At 41.7% G+C, this 20,380-nt stretch overlaps 2 protein-coding genes across 6 annotated transcripts; both read right to left on the bottom strand.

The window, feature by feature from the left end:
* Positions 1–2,288: 2,288 nt before the first annotated feature.
* On the bottom strand, positions 2,289–9,226 carry nufip2 (nuclear FMR1 interacting protein 2). The gene is made up of 4 exons (XM_086225860.1): positions 8,820–9,226; positions 5,271–6,938; positions 4,684–4,716; positions 2,289–3,901 (listed from the first exon to the last, which is right to left on the bottom strand). Exons 1-4 carry the CDS (start codon positions 8,965–8,967, stop codon positions 3,849–3,851), a joined length of 1,902 nt encoding a protein of 633 aa, XP_086081986.1. The 5' UTR covers positions 8,968–9,226; the 3' UTR covers positions 2,289–3,848.
* Positions 9,227–10,344: 1,118 nt separating this feature from the next.
* Positions 10,345–20,269, bottom strand: glra4b (glycine receptor, alpha 4b). Of its 5 annotated transcripts, none has more exons than XR_015119434.1 (11): positions 19,987–20,269; positions 19,338–19,465; positions 18,498–18,565; positions 16,581–16,804; positions 15,765–15,847; positions 15,528–15,665; positions 15,212–15,426; positions 14,190–14,348; positions 13,536–13,631; positions 12,110–13,414; positions 10,345–11,988 (listed from the first exon to the last, which is right to left on the bottom strand). XR_015119434.1 is itself a non-coding variant. In XM_086225862.1 (11 exons), the coding sequence occupies exons 1-10, from the start codon at positions 20,043–20,045 to the stop codon at positions 13,142–13,144; spliced, it is 1,443 nt and encodes a 480-aa protein (XP_086081988.1). In that variant the 5' UTR covers positions 20,046–20,269; the 3' UTR covers positions 10,345–12,238; positions 13,111–13,141. The 5 variants fall into 5 exon arrangements, 3 of the variants coding, with proteins under 3 accessions (XP_086081988.1, XP_086081987.1, XP_086081989.1); XR_015119435.1 differs by having other exon boundaries at positions 10,345–12,238; positions 12,723–13,414; XM_086225862.1 differs by having other exon boundaries at positions 10,345–12,238; positions 13,111–13,414.
* Between the last annotated feature and the right edge of the window lie 111 nt (positions 20,270–20,380).

The raw sequence follows: 20,380 nt of genomic DNA, 5'->3' as shown, positions 1-20,380 counted from the left end.
ATATTAATTTGTTAAATCTGTTCAATTTCATTATGTGCTACTTCAGACATTAAACGTGACCACGGAGCGGCGTGCACGCACCATCCGCCCATTCAAACTGATTTTGGCTTTAGCTCACACAAACTAGAACACAAGCCAAAAGGTAATTAAAAAAAAAAAAAAAAAAAGATCTAGAAAAACATTTAGAATTCTCATTGCTTTCAGCTGCGTCCATGTCGCTTAAAAAGAAGAGATTAGGATTAGCTTCAAGAAAACTTAACAGTATTGCAAATGTTACTCTCACACACAAAAAAACGAGAGAATGAAAAAAAAATGGCACGGATATATGCTGGAAGCAGATTTTAAACAATCAAAATTGCTGTAAAAGTAATTTTCTCTTTTCACACAGGCACCTGAACATGAAACAACAGGGGGAGGAGTTTGAAATATATGAGGAACTTGCATATAATTAGGAAGAACTCACTATGCGCGTGCGCGCGCGCACACGCACACACACACACACACACAAAACCAGACTAAACTCGTCACTCACAACCCTGGAAGCCTACATCCTTGAGGTGATTGCACATCCTGAGGGGGGGGGGGGGGGGGTCGTGGAGAGCCAAACTCCACACGTGATCAGGCTTTTCTTTCCACACGCCGTCAGTCACTCAACAACCCCTCAGTCACTGATTTCGCATATTCTCAGCTTCACGAAACTGTTTTTGGTTTGCAGGCTACAACATACAACACTGACTCTTTTATGAATGCATATTCATCAGTCTTTCTGCTGTATTAAGTGCTTGAAAAAGGAGGAGTCATGGGGGGGGGGGGACACGGGGGATAGCGCCTCCTCTTCAGAACATGAACCAAAACAAAAAGTATCCGTCGTAAGACCACAGTTGACGTCACTACTCTTCAACACCCTGTTCGACGCTGTGGAAGCCTACAGTTGCATCACTGCCCTCATCAGCCTAACAGTTTGGCAGCGTTCACCATGCTGGAACCTGATTATGTCCATTACATTGGGAAGAAATTCAACATCTTTTTTTTTTTTTTCTTTTTAAAGTGTGTGAAACTTTTACAAGATTACACGTCAATTTCCACAACTGGACACACACACACACACACACACACACACAAACAACATCCCTTCCTCATCGACCAGATACAGCACAATTGTTATTTTAACAGCTCAACATCTGGCGGTAAACTCATTCCACACACGGATGAACGATGAAAACTTTTCGAACAGCAGTGGCCTGACTGAGATTAGACGCTGCGGTTAAATGTCAAAGGCTTTTTGATTCCCGGCTCCCCAGTACAGAGCTGCAGCGCTGCCAAATCAGGACCCAGCGGAAAGAAGAAGCGTACTTGAAAAGCTCCCAGTTAGATTGTAGTGACCCCGCATGAACACCGCTGACGTTTGGCGGGCGGGTAGAAATCAAGAGGCGCTTTTGCTACGAGCACAGGAACATGAGCCGTTAAGGGACTGCTGAGAAGACGAGCGTCAAGCGCACAACAGTGAACCCGGCAATGTGCTGCCGCTTCTTCTTCTTCTTCTTTTTTGTTTAAAAAGGGAAAAACAAACAGAAAATATAATCGGAGTCAAAATGCCGCGAGGGTTTTTCCTTCTCCAAAAAAAAAAAAAAAAAAAAGAAGATTGTTTTGTCCTCATTAGACTCCATAATAATGCTCCAATTCATTTCCAATTTTTACATGACAGGGGCCTTTTGGCCCCCCCCAAAAAAAAGACCAAAAAAAAAAGAAAAAAAAGAATGAACATAGTCATGGCTTTATCGACACTACCTGAGTTACATTTAATAATTCTGTATTTATCAACTTATTTTATTTCTGAAAAGTAACAGCCCAGAGCCAGTCTTTCAAGGAGCATTTCTTGTCAGTACATATAGATCTCTCTCTCTCTCTCTCTCTCTCTCTTAATTAAAAGATAAAAGCAATTAGTTTACATAAAGTGCTATTATTAATCCACACATGAACCAAATCTAGAGGAAGAGAAACCTTGACGGTTCCCGTGTTAGATGAAGTAAATCAATACTGATTTGGAGATCGTGATGAATCGGATGTCACAGCGGGCACATTTGGGCTCCCTAGACTTACTTTGTTCTTTTATCACAATGAGATTGTTTGCAAAAAAGACAGAATTAAAAAAAAAAAAAAAAGCCATGTTAAAAGGATTCAAACTTAACCTTAAAACATTTTGAACGAACACATGAACCCCTCGTGAACTGCAGGCCAAAACAGCAGCAGCATCTGGGGGGGTGATAATATTGTTTCCCCTTCTCCCCCCCCCCCCCCCCCCCCAAAAAACAAACACACGCATATACACACACACACACACACACACACTCACAGAAAACGGATCACACGGTGTTATTGCACACAGATTTGCAAACGGAAAAAAAGTTAACCACAATAAAACTCTAATAAAAAAAATAAAAGAAACCAACAAAAAAAAAACAAGGACAAAAACTCATCTTTCACATTTCAACACAGCTTGATAGAGCGGCTAGTTCAGGAGCCTAAATTTAGTATTGCAAATGTTGTTGCGTCACTCTTATCTTGGTTCGGCCATGAACGCTGACCTCTGACTCATTCAGTTCCACCAGTAAACATGTAGGAAACACAATGCCATAAGACGGAACAGTAAAAACAAAAACAACAACAAAAAAAACCCAAAACAACAACAACAACCCAAAAACAAATGCCGAGTTCAAAGACAAAAAAAAAAAAAAAAAAGACAAAAACTGTAAAATGCAACATGTGATCCTTCGACGAGGAGAATTTGACATTTTGTCCACAGACAAAAATACAGGCAAAATAATCAGCATGAGTCTTGCTGCAGAACAATGAGCACAAGGATCTAGATGGAGGCGGTCTGATCCCTCCATGTTCTCCAGATCACCAGATTCATGTTCCAGACTGGAAATGACTCCGAATTTAAGAACATGCAGCAGCGACAACCTCACTGTATTCTACATGAAATGTACGGGGAAAAAAAAAAAAAGCTGTGAGAATTAACAGTTTGGCATTGAATAGACCTGATTTGAAACTCTGCAGCGCACCTGTCCTACGCTATGCAAATGAAGGGGCGTGGCTTTCCTTCAAATTGTGCTGTGGGGTTGTATTGCAGTGCGGACAACACTCATGTTAGGCTAGACCAAACAGAGTGACAAGAAGAAAAGAAATGGGGGGGGGGGGAGAAAGGGATAAAAGCAAGCATTTGAATTGAAGACGAGGTTCTCCCTTCCCGGGTGGAACCTCACCTAGGAGCTTCCACGGAACAGTTCAACAGGACTCCAGAGATCTTTGTTCCATGACTTCTCTTCAACTTGTGTTCTCCTTTTGTTCACGGTGAATTCAAGCCTGCACACAGATGTGTATGTATAATGTCTAACATATCTACAATGAACTCATTTGAATGCGCGAGGAAAGAAAATGACTGAGGCGTCCCACAGTCTGACAGACGGCTGCCACAGTTCAACAGGATAAAGGCTTAGGAGGTGCAGTCCATGACACCTGCTTTTGTTGAACATCATCCCTACAGAGCCATCGCAGCCGAAAAGTTGCAAGTGTCCATTCATCATATTGAAGAGGCACCAATCAACTCCTCTAACATCCCTCCAGAGTGCATGTGTGTGTGTGTGTGTGTGTGTATGTGTGTATGCGTGATGCCCCCAAATAAGTCTAGTACTCCACCCGAGACTCCTGTCCAGGAAAAGCTGTCATGCTAAACTATCAATGTTTTCACAGTTGTCACTTTACTCTGACAGGATTTGATTTCCAATCCAGGGTAGGTAACTGCAGCACCCAGAAGTGAAGTAGGTAGGTACTGTAGAGCGTCTCGCTCACTGATCCGGTCCATCCTTGGTCTCGTTGTAAATCACCACTCTATTTGGATCTGCAGCACAAGGCAAAAGGCATGCGGTTCAGCTTCATATGTAGGAACGCAGGCAACACACACAACTACCTTGTAGAATCAAAGTAGTAGATGGGGGGGGGGGGTTAGATCTCCATCCAGGATATGAACAACAAATACTTCCTTATTCTTAGGTGAGGCAAGAAAAAGGTAACTCAGCATATTTCATCGTGCTCGTGCGGCTGCTTTTGTTTTAAAGTGTATTAAGATTCGGAAACGTCTTCAGTCAGATTTAAATGGCGTTTGTGGTGAACATTTACACACTGGATGGACACACAAACCGCTGTGGTGCCTACACTGAAGCTGAACTACCACCACATCTAAGCTCAACCCAAAGATGCTGCTGAGGTGGGACATTTAGCTCATGTCGCCTCAAACAGCCGCTAGCACTTATCATTCGTATGGAATCATGGGCAAAATAAACATTTGAAGTCATTCTGTATATTTAAAATCAACAAGAATAGTATATATAGAATAGAAGAGACAAGAATAACTTCAAGCCTGCCTCTAAAGTTGAGTCCCACTGTGAAGAATGTGGGAAAGTCACCTCTGATATAAATTTGACACTTCAGTGATATGTGAGCTTACTTGAGGTACAATTTATGGTTGCTAGCTGGTGTTTGAGGCTACACTGGCTAAATATGGAAGATGTAGTTCTGCAGAAAAAAAAAACAAAACACAAAAAAACTTTTGGAAACCTTAATAAAACAAACGAATAAAATAAAGGAGGAGCAAAAAAAAAAAGACAAGCAACTTTAGTTTACCTTGTTTTTGCAAGTTGAAAATTGATTCCATTTCTGCAGAGAAAACAGAAATCAGTGTAAATAAAAGCGTTTTCCGGAAAAACAAGTAATCAGTATATCGATCTAGTGGTTCATACACTACCAATATCTTTCTGTGACTTTTCTACTACTTTCTGGTAAATTTTCATGACATGAAATTTAACTCAAATTCATAAAAAAAAATACACAAATTCTACACAAACATGTACTCAAATAAATCAATATTCACCCAAGGTGAATCTCCTCAGTCAGGTTCTAATATGCAGGTATTTGTTTAGCAATTCTCTTAAACTGTTCCTAACTGTTCTGGCTCTATTTTCCACAAAATTTTCCAGACCTGGAAACTGCTACTTTAAAATTCCATAACTTCGGCAGCTTTTCCATGACCACATGAACTCTGATCTTCCTCTTGAAAAGTTTTAAGCCATTATTTCAAAGTTTCGTGTTTCATGTGGGCACGTCAAGTCTCTCTTAACCTGATAAGACTTTAAGGAGATTTTACATGCTCAATTAGACCGTTAACAATTCCAGAAATACTATTTAGTAACAGACTAGATGGTGAACGTTACCTTTAGTGTGATAAGTGACAGCAGCTTTAACGTCGAAGGAGCCCCAGCTACACCTCCTGCCAATGTCTTTAGACAGGGCCTGCTCTTTAGAGGAGCCAAACAACACTGTGGTTATGTGGCCCGGTGCAGGCTTAGCACCGTTGTCTTTACTGGGGACAGACACAGCAGAACCTGAACTCTTAGCTGCAGCGTTTGTCTTTTCCTGGCCACATGGCTGCAGCTTGTTCTCCTCACTCATCACACAAACGGGAGAAAAAGCGTTAGACATATTGCAAGGGCCACAAGTCCTTTTCTCAGGGTCTTGAGCAAACACACCGGGCTCTGGGAACGAAGGGCTAGCTTCAAAGCAGGGCTGGGCAGCCTGACCCTCACTCTGAGGTGTAACCACAGTGGACTTGTCCTCTGGGGGCACCTGCCCGCTTCCCCCTTCTGGCCCCAAGTTGGGCTCATTGATGAAGGAAAGCCCCCACTGATTCTGGAAGATGTCTCCCAAGGCTTTTTGATTTGTCTGAGCAGCCGGTGGCTCAAGGTGACGAGCACTAGGGAGCACAGGTTGCATATTTAAAGGGTAAAATAAAAGAGTACACTTTCTAAGCTCGTATGTTTCTCCATCTACAGGACTGGTCGTAGAGCTACAGTTACTTTCCAAAGTAGATGCTACATTCTCGCCACTTGGGATAGATGGGGCTGATGGAATACTACTAGCAGCAGGAGCAAAGAAGGTACCCACTGACGGGCAGCCGTTTCCACTTCCAGAAACAGGACCATTAGTAAAGCTAGCTGAGGTGATAGTTTTCATAGCAGACATGGGGACCTGTGACAGTCTCACAGGCGGAGGCAGTGCCTCTCCACCTTGAGCTACTTTGTTGAGGTTCTCTTTTACTTTACTTGCATAACTGATCTTGGGAACAATTTTCGCACTGCTATTGTCCACAGGAAATACAGGAGGGGGCTTGAACAAAGTCCATGAATCCTCTTTTGAAGGTGAGGAAAGCTTGGCTTTGTGCCTGTCCTCAGTCTTTTTACCAAAGGTGCCAACTGCTTTTCCATCAGAGTTTTTCCGCTGAGATTCACCCACTGAAGCCTCTGAGGCAGCAGCCCGTCGAGCTGCCGATTGAGCTTCTACTTTATGGGTGGCTCTGAAGCCATCAAGTCTAGAAGTCACTCCCTTCTCAGCTGTTTCAAGATTAAAAGCCGCGGGCTCCTGCGTAGTGTTGCCCTGCTGCATGTCTTTCTCCTTTTCTCTCATCACATTATCAGCGTTCTTGATGTTGTTACATCTAGCCTTGCGTTTCTTTGGAGTAGTATATCCACCTTCGGAGCCGCTGCCATCATTGTCCTTGCTTGAATAGCCATTTGTAATTAAGCCACAGTGAACAACGCCATTTTGAAGCAACACAGAGTCTTTCTTATCCAAAGGTTGACCCTCATGATGATTCATATCCAGGGTTTTCTCCTTGTCATTTTTAAGGTCCATATTCTTTTTATGGTCCAGTCCCTTGCTGCTTGCTTTCGGAGCAGATGTATACAGCTTTTGTGTCGACTTCTGTTTCACATTTGTATTACTTGTGTGTCTGTTGCTGTTGGGGGGATATGGCATAAAAACAGACTCAGACAAATGTGTGTTCTTCTCCCCCTTTTCTTCACTGATGTTTACTTTTTTATTGCCTGGAAGGGAACATAAAATTAGTTAATACCGAGATGACAGCAAGCCTCAACCTCTTTAGCCTCATAGAAACCTGCCTACTAGCGGAATATATATGAACAATCTTCAGTCAGTATATTCTCATCATTGACCGGCAGTTCTCATTGTTCAGTTATTACACGTCAACTTTGATCACAAGAATTCAATTTTGGAGTTTCTGATTTTAATCTGACTTATTGACACTGCATCTCTTATCTATTGTGGTGCGCATTGTTTGAGGGCTGTGGGTTGTGTGACATCATAAACTTCCTGAAAATCTCGGAGAAAAATTAATGTATGGCGCAATGATCAATGATCCAGGCGATCTATTTCAAACGCTGGATGAGAAATGTCTTTAGCAATGGTCAGCAATACCGCACCCATGAAGCCACAAAACCTGAAAATTAATTAAATTGTCATGCTTTGAGCTTCCTTGCGTTGACTAATTAGCGTAGAGCAGTTGTCACTAAAGGAGGTCAATTGTTTTTCATTGCAGTAATGAAATCTCATTATCTTTAAAAAAAAAAAAAGAAGTTAAAAAAGCAGCCCTTACAAGGGACAAGGATTTTACCAGCCATTCACAGTATTACATTCGTTCTTCCTTGACAAGCTCCAAATGGTTATCAGATAAAATTATTTGTTCAAGAGAAGTACCTGCATATGGTTGCTAGTTCACGCTAACAACTTTGCCCAAAAGTAAACACCACAACACCTCCACCGCACTGTAGATGAGCTGGGTGGGAGTTTGCAGACATGTGATCCGCTTGTCAAGTGCATTCTTTAATGTTTAACTTAATTGAGAGCACCTGCTGTGACATCAGAAACTCTTGTTGGCAGGTGTGAAAGGAGAGATGACAGTGGCATTTTCAAGACATTTGACTGGGAGTGAACCATAAATAGGTCTCTGCAGTGCGCTGGAGGCACTGCAACTGCTGTGTCAACGTGGGACATCCCATTCAATGGTGCTGTTCCCCACGTCCAAAAGCCCACACACAGCCTCGCTTTACTGAGTGTGATGCAGGAACGCAAGCGCCACATATGGTTGATTAAAGTATGTTCATATTTCATGCAAATGGCCATCGAGTGGCTTTACACTCAGTGGACAACATGCAACAGGCCTGTCAATGCTAGCTAGCTAGCGTTAGCTAATGTCAAGTAACCAGCAGCTCGTTTGACACTCACACAACCCGGCACCAACTTGTAAGATTAACCCAGTCGGCAAACTGACAATGAATATAACTGTGTCACTGCTGTAACATAAGGTGTATTTTCAAAAACACTGGGTAACTAGCATTAGCTTTCAATGATGTTCTAACATGGCCGACAGGAAATGGCAGCACAGAACATTCCAGTGGAGCCGGCTCGTTTGCCTAAAGTGGACACAAGCATGCTCAAATGAATAACACACGGCTGTAGCTGAAGGCTTTTCGCCATGCATATATGACGGCCGATGGGTTGATAGCACACGATGGCTAAACGGGGCTTTATAAAATAAATATAGTTGCATTTGCACAGGAAAATGGGTGGTGAAACCAGCGCACAAGGTCAATCTCCGATATGTCAAACTACCACCAGCGACAACTGTCACGCAACGTCAGCTAGCCACATAGCTAGCCAAATGCTTGGGTGTCTCATGAGATAGCGTGCAACTAAGTTATCCACTAAATCAGTTTCATACCTGCCGGCTGTACCGTTCACTTAACTTATTCCAGCCAACAACATACAGTTTGATAAAAAAAAGCTAGTTAGCATGCTAAGCTCTCAATCACAGTGGAGAGAACATTAGTTAGCAACTGCTAGTCGGCTCGTTGACATTAGCTGACTAAGGCTAGCAGATGTTAGCTAACTTTTCCGGATGGCCCAACCTGTTTTCTTCGTCGGCGCTTCCTGATGCTGGCGCTGGAAGTGGCTCTGATCATGTTTTAGACTAGTTGTATGTTGGGTCGAGCTTCGGTCGTCTCCGTGGTGGTGGTAGTGTCTGTCCTGTGCCCGATCTTTGGGCTGTTCCTCCATTGAAGTGAAGAATGTCGGACTTGCTCATCCACCGTGTTAGCTCACCGGGTAAGTAGGGAACAGTCCAATCACTACCAGAGTAAAACGGAAGCTATTTGAAGCCTCTGTAAACGTCAGCAGTAAACGTCTAAAAATGGTACTGTTTTGGGTGGTCGCCGCCACTACATTCAACCTCTAGTGTTTGTGCAGAGTTTAGAAAGAGATATTTTACAGTTTTTATAGATTTTGGGAAATAGTAAAATGGTGATTTCACACCAAAATAACGGTCTAGCGCTGGTATAAAACACCCTCCACACGATTTCGGGGTGGGGTTCGTGTATGAACTAAAATCATATGACCGGAGGCGCTGCCACGTCTCCAACACACTTCGGTGGAGGGTCCCGGGGGATCTACCTCTCTACCAGCATGGAAAACCCACTCGCAGCTAATCCACGCGCTTTTACATCTTTCTATCACGTCGAGCGCGAACTTTTGTCCACCTTGTAATGATCTCTAATGGGTGAATTTGTAAATCATCACGAATGCAACAGAATTGATCCCCATCAACACAAACAAATAGAAAACTTCAAGTCAGTACAGGACAAAAACAAATGTGGAATTATTCCATTGTCTGTTAGTTACTATATATAATCTCTAACACCTCAGTAGTAAAGGTTTTGATTAAATATGCATCGGTATGTAGGTGAGAGCAGCTTTTAAATATAAAAAATCACTGTTTTTCCTCCATGTTTTGATTGTAGTTTGTCTGTTTATTATTTATCACAGTTTTTCCTTTTCTCTGCCCCTCCCTTTTCTCCCTGTATTTTTTGTACATTTGTCCTTTTTGATCTTTTGTTTTGGGGGGGGGGGGTTAATATGTCTGCTTGTGTTCTAACAGTGTGTGTTTGTCATCATCGTTGCCGTAAATGTTATTTGTCCGTGGCTTGCCTTGGGATGGGGTTTTAAGAACAAAAAATGTAACCTTTGTAATATTTATATGTGGTCAAATCTGTAATGACATTTAATAAGTCTTGACAAAAAAAATCACAACGCGTTAATGAAAACACTATAAGACAACATTGAAACACACACAATAAGCATGAAACATAAAAACAATCATTCCAAATCTAACCGAGAGCCTGTTGGGATAAATCGTCTACAGCTGCGTTTTAAAAGTCGATGACTTGCTTCCTAACTTTATCAAGTCAAACAAAGTATAAACACACATGGCTGCAAATTGAGTGACAGACTAAAATTTGGCAGAGGTTAAGCACTTTAAAAGTTCACTCGTTCATGCAAACTAAGAGTAATAATATCCTATACTTGCGCTTTTGTTTCTATTAAGTCCATCAAATTGTGGGCAAATGAATGGTTTGTATAATGTGTTGCTTTAGAGTTAATAACAGACACCACAAATGTATTGCAAGGCAGATTTATTTGTTTCTCTCATTTCATACCAGAGGCAACCCAAAGTGCTTTACAGAGGAGCAAAAACGCTAAAGAGACAAATGACAAAAACAATCAAATCAAGCAAGCAGACTTAAAAAAATATAACACACACACACACACACATAAACGAAATTTCAAAAAAAAAACCAGTCAAACATACAAGGAAACAGATCAAGCAATGTTAAAGAGGCGCAGTATTTTTTCTTGGATTTTAAAGTATTAAGTAGTAGTACAGTAGTAATTCTATTAAGTCCCAAACAACATCAGATCCTCAGCTCAGTTTAGAGGGAGATGGCAAGTCGATCCTGCAGCGTTGGTCACATGGAGCAAAAAAAGAACCAACAGCACCCCCTTGTGGCAAGAGGTGGGAAGTTTCTGATTTTGTAAAAAAGGACATAAAGAGACGCTGCTACTGATGTCGCCCTGAAAGTGACCAAACAAAACACAAGGAAATGCAAAGAAGATCTTAATTAAAAAAAAAAAATGACAACAAACGCACTGCATTAAGAAAATAAAGACAGGAAAACACAAATACACGAATGTCCTGCTTGGTTTGTTGGTGTGTGTTTCTATCATTTTCAATAAGTTGATCTTTCATTTCAGGTGAAATGGAGTGGAAGTGAGCAAACGTCACACTTCTCCATGATGCCGGTATACGGATCACACCAAGGACAGCCTGGGACAACAAAATGGCCTGGATGTTTTTTTTTTTTTTTTTTTTTTTTTTTTTTTTTAAACTGGGCCAGCCTGCCCTGACAGCCCTGGCCTTCAGTGCTGCTGTGCTATCAATAGAAGTAGCCATAAAAATAATTGGGAAAATGAAGCAGTGTACTGCAATAAGCCACGTTCCCTTTGTTACACTGGTTGAACAGAGCAGATTCCTGTAGGTTACTGCTGCCGCCTGTCACCTCTTTCCGATTTCTCTCCTCCCCTGAGCGTCATGACTCAATCTATATCCTTCCTGTCACTTGTTATTTTCCGCAGTGATTTTACTTTCAACTTCAGGGAAACAACTGCATGTTTAATGTTTGATTTCACTGGTTCACATTTTAGCATGAAGTGGTGAAGGACTGTAAAATGTACTTTATTAAGTGGTTGGTTACAAAGTGACGGTCTGAGTGATGAGTGCAGCTAAGATGAATTCAATAAGTGATGAGTTTAACGCTCGATATTGATTACTGCTTATGAAACATTACGAAATTGATTATTCGCAGTAATACAGAGCCCCAGTGTTCCGCGGATTAGCTTGTTAGCGCATAACTGATGTTCCTGGCACAGTCTGTCCAGGTTTATGAATAAATGAACTTTCAATTAAGAGCAATATTTTACATGTTCTCCCGCTTCAAATGAAGGAGTTTTGGTTATCGCTGGAACTACTAATTACTTTAACACTCACTTAACCTGTCAGTTGTTTTCTAGATGCTATGTGCTTGTCCTGCCCTGCAAACGATTCAGAGTTGAAAATATTCTCTGTATTCCACTTCTTTACAAAAGAATTGTTTGGTGTTGTTGATGGGGGGGGGAATTGCAATCAGCTCATTTTTCGGATTTTCTGTGGAAGAAGTGTGAGCAGCTGTTGGCCAAGGAGCAAAACTGTGAAAAATAAACAAAGGTAAATAAACACATCTTTCATAAGGCATGCTGTTCGTATTAATTCTGTCTGAAATGAAATTTTGAATGGGATTTATTTCTTAAAGATTGCAGCAGGACTTACAGCCTTTACTTATGTGACTTGATCAGGACTTGCCTGTCTTGACTCGGGACACGACTTGGGAATTGACTCGGAACTTGAGCGTGAAGACTTTGAGAATTTCTTGAGTCTTAGGTCAAGTTGGCTCCACCTCTGAAACATCCAGAGACAACCTCCTCAGTGTGTACTTTAGTTTGTCTTTATAACAAACAACAACAGGGCTGAAATATAATAAACCCAAACCACCATCATAACACTTCGTAATATTTCTCATGCAGATTACAGACATTTCCATTACCAAGTAAGCCAGTTTCCAACAAATGGGATCAAAACTTTTTTTATATATATTTTTATGATATTTCTATTCAAGTTAATGTAAATAATAACTAACACACCACTCTCCAGATATTTTTAGCAAATAGGAATGCCGTCAATATTCTATTTACAGTACTCTTGTTACAGGATCGTATCTGAAATTTTAAACACAATGCAAAAACAGCTTATTCCTGGCTTTACTACAAATAGACATCTTGTTGTAGGGGCTTCAAAAAGTAACTGAATAGAAAATATTGCCTATTTGATGTCTGCAGCTTGCAAAATAAACAGGATATTATAATCCGTGCGTGTTCCCACACACCATAAATTGAGAAGCACCGCGGGGTTGATTCAAATCGTCATCCTTGCTAGCGGTAGCATATGTCTCTGTGATAATGAAGCTCTAGAGAGTGTTGTCCATGGCACCGATAACATTAGAAGAAGTAGGTTTAGCCAGGATGTGAAGCTACGGTGTTGATTATACTCAAGATGCTGACTGTGCATACATACACTGATGTGTAATGTATAAAGCATCAGGGCAAATCACGAGTGCATTTCTTTGGAAGTATTAAAATTGTAAGAAACCGATGGACTCCCTCCAATATCATGGAATTTCCTAATGGCACTGGACACGCAGTCACAACGTATCTTGCATGGCTCAGCTGAGGACTCTCAGCCTGTAAATGTTTCAGTGAAGAGAGAAAAATTACAGTATCCAGCGTCTATATGGTCCTCAGTGGTTCACAGTAAGGCCTGGATGTCTTCATGTCGAAGGACTTTGTAGGTAAGCCAGTAAAGGACATTAAACATGAGGAAACTCATTGGGAAAACAGCTCGGGAGATGGTATCAATCCTTTTCGCCCGATCCACAAAACGCCTGCGTATGTCATAGAAACCTAAACCAGGAGGTAAATCGGCAAATACTGGCGTCGCATCCATTTCCTGTGCAATTCCAGCTGAAAGTGAAAGTCCATAAGTCTGGAAGAGTAGACCTTGTTGTGCCAGCTCCTCCTCCTAGAAGAGAAAGAAAAGGCACAGAATAAAAAAAAAATCTCTCATTGACAGTCAGAGCTTGACTGGTTTGTGTTGTGAAGCCAGTGACTCGCTGGTGTTTGAACAAGGCAGAGGTACATACCCTGGCGCAGGCACTGCACTGCTGGGCTACACCCCCATGAGGAGCATTGTTGCCTGACATGTTGTTTCCTTTCGCCTTACTCTCACCACTTCCCTGCTGATGGGTATTTAAAAAAAAAAAGAAAAAAAAGTAGGACTTCCATGTAATCATCAAACAGGCTGCATTTATCACACAGCTTGCAGCGACATCTCCACTCAGCCGCTGTTTCTTTTTCTTTTACATTATCAAAGAGTCATTGTCAAAGAACGCAGAGCTGACATTAATGTTAAGTGAGACAGCTTGAAACGAAGTAGGAGCAAATTTCCGTGTCATTGCATAATCCCAGCAAATGAATAAATACAAAAGATTCATGCAGATGTTTTGTGCGTAGTATAAATATTAAAAGGTTTTTATGAATCCTGCGGCTGCTGTCACACTGTTTCCTTCAAGAAATATTTTAAACTTAAAGGTGCTTTGGCCTACTTTGTCTTTCCTAGCTTTCCCCAAGCCAGGAGTGGAATAAGGTGATGGCTTAAATTAATTACAGGTCAATGCTGTCTACATTTCCAGGCTGGAGAGCAACATGCAGCTGAGTTGGGGAGCTCGTGCATAGCTGGGCAAAGGCAATAGCAGGTGACAGCCGCCTGAGGGGCTGAGTGGGTGGGTTGCACTCACAGCTCTCTGCCGCTGTTGCTCTTTCAGCTTCTTCCTGAGTCTGAAGAATTCCTTGTGCTGGCGTGAAACAAAATTAACGGCTGCGTACTCCAATAGTGCGGCAAACACGAAAAGAAGGCAAACAGCCATCCAGATGTCTATGGCTTTCACGTAGGACACCTGAAAAACCATCAAGACACAAACGCCTTGTCCAGAATCACATCACTATGCCAGAACATTTACTCTGGGTTTTGTTGTGTTTAAGCTTGTGTACTGTACCTGTACCTGGGTACAGCTTCTTTTTCTTCTTTCATTCTTTACATGTTTACATTTGATGCTATTTCAGCTTCTTTGCTGGCGTTGTTTTTCCAAATATAGCTTCCACAAAACCAAAAGCAACCACACTTGACTTCTGAGTCAAAAATAGACTGTAGATAAATATTTGAAGGCCCGGCGAAACACAAGTTAGAATGTGTTGGTTTCCACATATTAACGTGTAAAAATCCCACAGCGAGGAAGGGACTTGATATTGACTTACATGAACCCGTACAAGTGTGTGACCCAAGGTGCAAAATGTGTCTCTCTGCTAATGAATGTGGCTAAACACTTGATCCATCGGTACCCTCAGACTTTGGAGAAGTTGAAATAGCAAAAGGATTCACTTTGCGTGACGCTTTAAACAATTTATCAACTGTTGATCAGCCCCGCAGTGCATCTCATGATAGATGAAGGAGGGACCTAAAAATTTGAGAAACCTTTTTCGTTGAATGCAGAAGTGGCACACGCCCCTGAAGAAGGATGAGTTTGAATAGTTTTGGGGTTTTTTTTACAAGAGGAGAAAAACAGTGCTACTTTTTTTGGACATTAATTATGTTTTTATGATTGAGCGATGGACACAGAGAGTCGGGATTAAAACTGGGAACATATATTTTATAACTTCACCGGGCCTTTAAATTTTAGGGACCAATTTTTCCTTCCAAAAACCGTCCTTGAATTTTTAATAAAAATGACATTTTCTACCGTTAAGTGTCAAAAAGTCCCACCTTTGGGAGGGAGGCCCTGGAGCCTGAGCTCTGCGTGGTCATGGTGAGCACTGTAGTGATGCCCAGGCCTACTCTGGCTGGAGCGGCATCCATGTTGATCCAGAAGGAAACCCAGGACAGGATGACAGTGAGCAGGCTCGGGATGTACATCTGGATTAAGTAGTAGCCCATTTGTCGCTCCAGGTAGAATTTAACCTCAATGCAAGTGAATTTACCTAACACAGGAGGAGATACAGGTACAAACTAACAGTCTCATTAGAAGTTGACTGACAGTGTCCATCAAGGATGATGAGGTCAGGTCTGGCACGTCACGTACCTGTGTTGTAGTGCTTGGTGCAGTAGCCGAGGCCTTTGTCCTCTTTGAGCACGAACTGGGGGAGCGTCAGATCATCAGCCACCTGCACAGCACCCACATCCAGCCATTCAAAAATAAGATCATTCATAGTGTAGCCAACTAGAAGAGAGACACGGGGAAAGGTGTTTCATATGGAGTTAGTTTCCTGACTAAATCTAAATGTAATGTATTAAAGCCTGCCTTGAAAGATTCACTCACAACTTTCAAGCTGCATTATACACGTCTGGCTGTCCATGGGGAAGTTTTTTAGATCCATGGGGCAAGAAAGGGTGAGTGTAAGCCTGGAAAAGAGATGGGAAAATATGCAGGGAGATAAATGTCTCTATCTCTAGGATGGCACGTTGTATACCCTCACACTCCAGAGGTAACCAGCGCCATCAAACCCAACCATCTCCTGTTCCGATGTCACTTTTCGTGCCCTTTAATGAGCTGCGCCTCGACACTCCTGTCACCTGTCCTCTTCCTATTCTTTCTGCCCACTGCTCCTCAAACAAACCACACAAAGGGCCGACAGGTGCTGACTGACAAGATGTCAGCTTTTATAATGGGCTTGATATAGAACAGGCTGCACCACCATTGGTAAAAATGGCACAGTACATCTGCCCTCCCTCCACAACACAGTTTGAGATTTAAAAAAAGAAGACACTCTAGTCCTCAGAACATTCATTTGACTGATGTCTTCGTGATCACTTTCATCATAATTGTTAATAGAGCTTTAAACAGCGATTCCCCTCTCTTATGCTCTAATTATACCTCCTCACATTACGCTACAGTTCACTACTGCTTTAGTGCCACTTTACTGACTTGATTTCATTTTAGCCTGCAGTTATTATTTAGCATGAACTTGTTCACAGTGTGAGCTGGACAACACAATTACAACTGAACTGAACTGGAGTGAAAAAAAAAAAACCCATCCAGTTGGAGTTGAGAGTTTTCTACTGATATTCAGATATCCGTTTGACAAACAGAGGATCTGTAATGTTTGACTGAGGGGTCCATTGATGCCCTGATCACCTGATGCTGTAGAGGACATTTCCATTCTGGAATATCCGCAGCAGTTTGTTGTCTGTTGTCACTTCGTGGAAATTTGCCCCTTTTTCATTGGCAAAGAACAGGTCAGGCTTCCAAATAGAGTCCAGCATCGAGGGGTCCAGGTCCAGAGAGTCGTCTGGGTACTCCTTATACGCTAGTCGAGGGTCATTCCATTGCTGCCGCAAAAACACATTGAGCCGATAGTCCTGCAGTCACAATTAGAATTATACAGGTTATATTTGCAAATTAGATCGTGTAAGCGCGCCAAACATATTCAACACCATATTTTCCAGTAAAAAGGAAAGACGTGTTTCTTTTAGTGACAGAGATTATTCAGCACGCAGAGTAAACCCTTGTCAGTCTACTAATAAAGCTAAAGATCCCTGCTGCCAGATGCTAGAGGTCAGCAATTACATGGGGAATAAGTGAAATGCTACGATTATATTCATAGCAACATTTTTGAATTGTTGCCTCGGGGTTAAAAATATGAATTTAAATGAAAAATAAAACCTCGTCTGTTTTCATATCAGTGACACTTCAGCGTTTTTGTACCGTGTGCTAATGTTTCTTTGTCTCTTACAGTGGCACTAAATCAAAGCTTGCTCCTGCAGCACATCTGCGTCATCCAGGCTGCAGGGCATCTCTACAAGTGCATACAGTCGCAGATGTAGCATATAGGGTCTCACAATCAGTCATCGAAAAGAAAAACAGGATTTCTCTGCGTCTTGGTATCCATCATGTTGATGAACCCTGTGGAAGGGCTGAGAGAACGTGAAGGGAAATGAGTCATGAGCAAGAATCTAATGAACCTGCAAATTCTAACAGCCAACCACAGAGAGTACTGTGAAAACGCTCACAAATGTTCATCATCTGGAGGACAGACAACTCCACTTCCAATTACAGTCATTAAAATTTGATGGCTCCTCCTTTTAGGTATTTAGAAAATGCATGAGCCTCACTAACACTAAACTTGAATTAAAAAAAAATCTCTTCATGGGCTTCATGAATAAACGAGAGTCTCTTATTTGAGTCATGGAAGGTTTCAATCCCAACGAGGCAATTAAAGCAGCATTAAATGTAGAAAAGGGTGTCTATGATAATACAAATCTGTAGGTATTGTCCTCCGTGACATCATGAGACTAATGTGAAAGGCTGTTACTGTTCTAGCTTCACCTGATACATTTGAGGGGTTTTGAAATGATTCATGGGAGAGCAAGAAGAGTGGCTCTCATGCAAAAGTCGGTTTCATGAACCTCCGTAATCTTTGATTTTTGGTGACATTGAATCTTTTATTGAATTTAAAATACGTTAGATGATAAAGACTGTGACCCCAACTACAAGCTGCTGTTTGTAAGATGTCCAAAGCCAAACATATTCAAAATCCTATAAAAATGTGTTGCTTAAAAAAAAAAAAAAAAAAGTCGTATTATTAAGACAACTTAGTTGACTTGCACCACTCTTTGAAATAGAGTAAAACCTCATCTTCCTCTGATCCTGAAAAACATTCCATCTATGCATCAATCAATTCATGATCTATGCTGCTTATCTTGTGCAGGGTCACAGGGGCTGGAGCCAAACCCAGGTGATACTGGGAGAGAGGCAGCGTAGCCCCGTGACGACTGGACACGTCGCCAGTCATCACAGGGCTTCTACTAATAACTGATCTTAAAGTAATAATGGGGTGTTTTGGCCCGAAGCTTGAACTGAATTGCTTTTATATATGATTCTGAAAATTTTATGGCACAGTGGACTTGAGGTCCACACAGTAAACATAAAAGGTCCAAAAATATCATTTGATACACAACAACAAGATGACAAACTGCTTCTTATAGGCAGTGTCACCTGAATCATTTCATCTATTACAATCAGATTAAAGAGGATGATGAAGTGACTTCTCACCATGGTGGTTTCAGTGATGGATCCGAAGCTGTTGATGAAGATGTTACAGGTGACGTTGACGGGAGGCCCTGGCAGAAGCACCACACACCACAGACACGTTAGTCGATTAAATACCACTGTGGATGATTTCTGAATTCAAACAGGTTAAACAGAGTGTTACCGCCAAATAACTCCAGCCTGTTCCCTTCATAATGCACCACGCTGTGTCTAGATAAACAGACTCATCCAGGACAACCAGCAGGAAATTGGGTTGTCATTTCCAGTACGCTCCCATTAGTTTAGTCCATCTGTCGACCACTGAAACCCTGAATATTTCAGTGACTCAACTCCTAAGAGGCAATAATTTATTGATTCTCCTTTAGTTACATTAGTATATTTATAGATAATCAGCTGGGATTTAGCCAGCATGCACTGACAACAGTGTGGAGCAAGGTATGAAATGTGGTATGAAATATAGATGAAATTCAACCCCAGAGACTTGAGGGGGAAGAACGTCAGAGAGAATCTGCTGGCTTCATTCACAGCTAGAGATCAAGAGTGGACATAAATAGGCCTGTGGGGTAATATACACGGGCTACTGCACATCATCTCTGACTAAAGAAATCTGAAAGAAGTGTAAAAATATCCTAACCTAAGGCTGTGGGTCAGCAGAGAAACAGTAATGATAAAAAATAAAAATAAAACCAAGACTCTTGCGCGAAATTATCGCAGCCCGCAGCAGCTCTCACATCCGACCCATCTGTGATAGATTTGTGCTTCTTCACTGCTTTCATTATCACCCAGCACTCCTTCTCACACCTGTCCTGACAGAAGAGCGTCTCCCACTGCACGCTATTTTACCTTTGAAGTTTGGTCTGATGCGAGCATCATAGCCAGATGTGCGTCCCATCAGTTTGTCCAGAAAGTCAGATGGAGAGGGGGGCTTGGCTGCCCCGCCGGGCAACTTCATCTCCTTACAGAGCACAGACCTGCCAGGTGACCAGAAAACCAGCTATGGATGTGCTGATATTCCACTTTTCTTTCTTCCTTAAATTCAGAGCTACATATACTGACACAGCACATTAAAAAGAACTGAACGGGAATTTGTAATAAAGATCGACAAGATTTCATTTGACTCTTCTCGTTCTGGAATCACACGCGTTGCCCCCTGCATACTACATCTAAATATCTTAACATCATTGAATATTTGTGGCTTTACACCTCAGCATGTCAATACTCTGTTTTTTGTTTGCTAGTCCTACATCACTTTGACATGATTGAATAATAGATATTCAATTACTGTATAAAATACTGAATACAATATTTTTCAGACTTCAAAAAAAATCAGCCATGTCTTATCAGTAATCACACGCTGTCATGTTGTCGTGTCAGACATGCACTCTCAGCATCACATCACAAGAAAAGCGCTTCTCCTTGGATATCTGCTCAAATAAATCCAGGATGTGATGGAACAAGATGGAATAATGCAATTTAAGATTTCTTACAGTACCTGCCTTGCAGAGAAATGACAGCAGAAGCCCACACCATACACAGGAGGTGCAGTTGCATAGTTGGTAGAAACAACAAATTATCAGACCGGCAGAGAGGAAAGTCAGTGAAAAAGGAAAAAAAGAAAATGTAGAGATGCTGAGAACTTGTTCCTCCAGACAGGCTTCAGTCTTCTGGACTCGGCAGAGCCTCCCTCCCTCTCTGCAGGTGTAAAGTACAGGAAGCTGCTGCTGTATAATTCAAAATCCAAGGGAAGTTTTTTTTTCTTTTTTCTGCCCGCGTTTGTGTGGATGACTTCAAGCTTTATCTCTTTTTTATGGCCATATGCATGCTCAAGGAACTCCTGCAAGAATATTTAAAGAGACAGCACCATTTTCATAGATTGGACCCTTGTT

Source organism: Aulostomus chinensis, chromosome 15, assembly GCF_037954235.1.
Source record: "Aulostomus chinensis isolate RoL2024-O1b breed Wild chromosome 15, RoL_Achi_v1.0, whole genome shotgun sequence".
In the NCBI taxonomy this organism is placed as follows: domain Eukaryota; kingdom Metazoa; phylum Chordata; class Actinopteri; order Syngnathiformes; family Aulostomidae; genus Aulostomus; species Aulostomus chinensis.
Note: the sequence above shows the minus strand (reverse complement) of the source record. Positions and strands in the feature narration are given on the sequence as shown.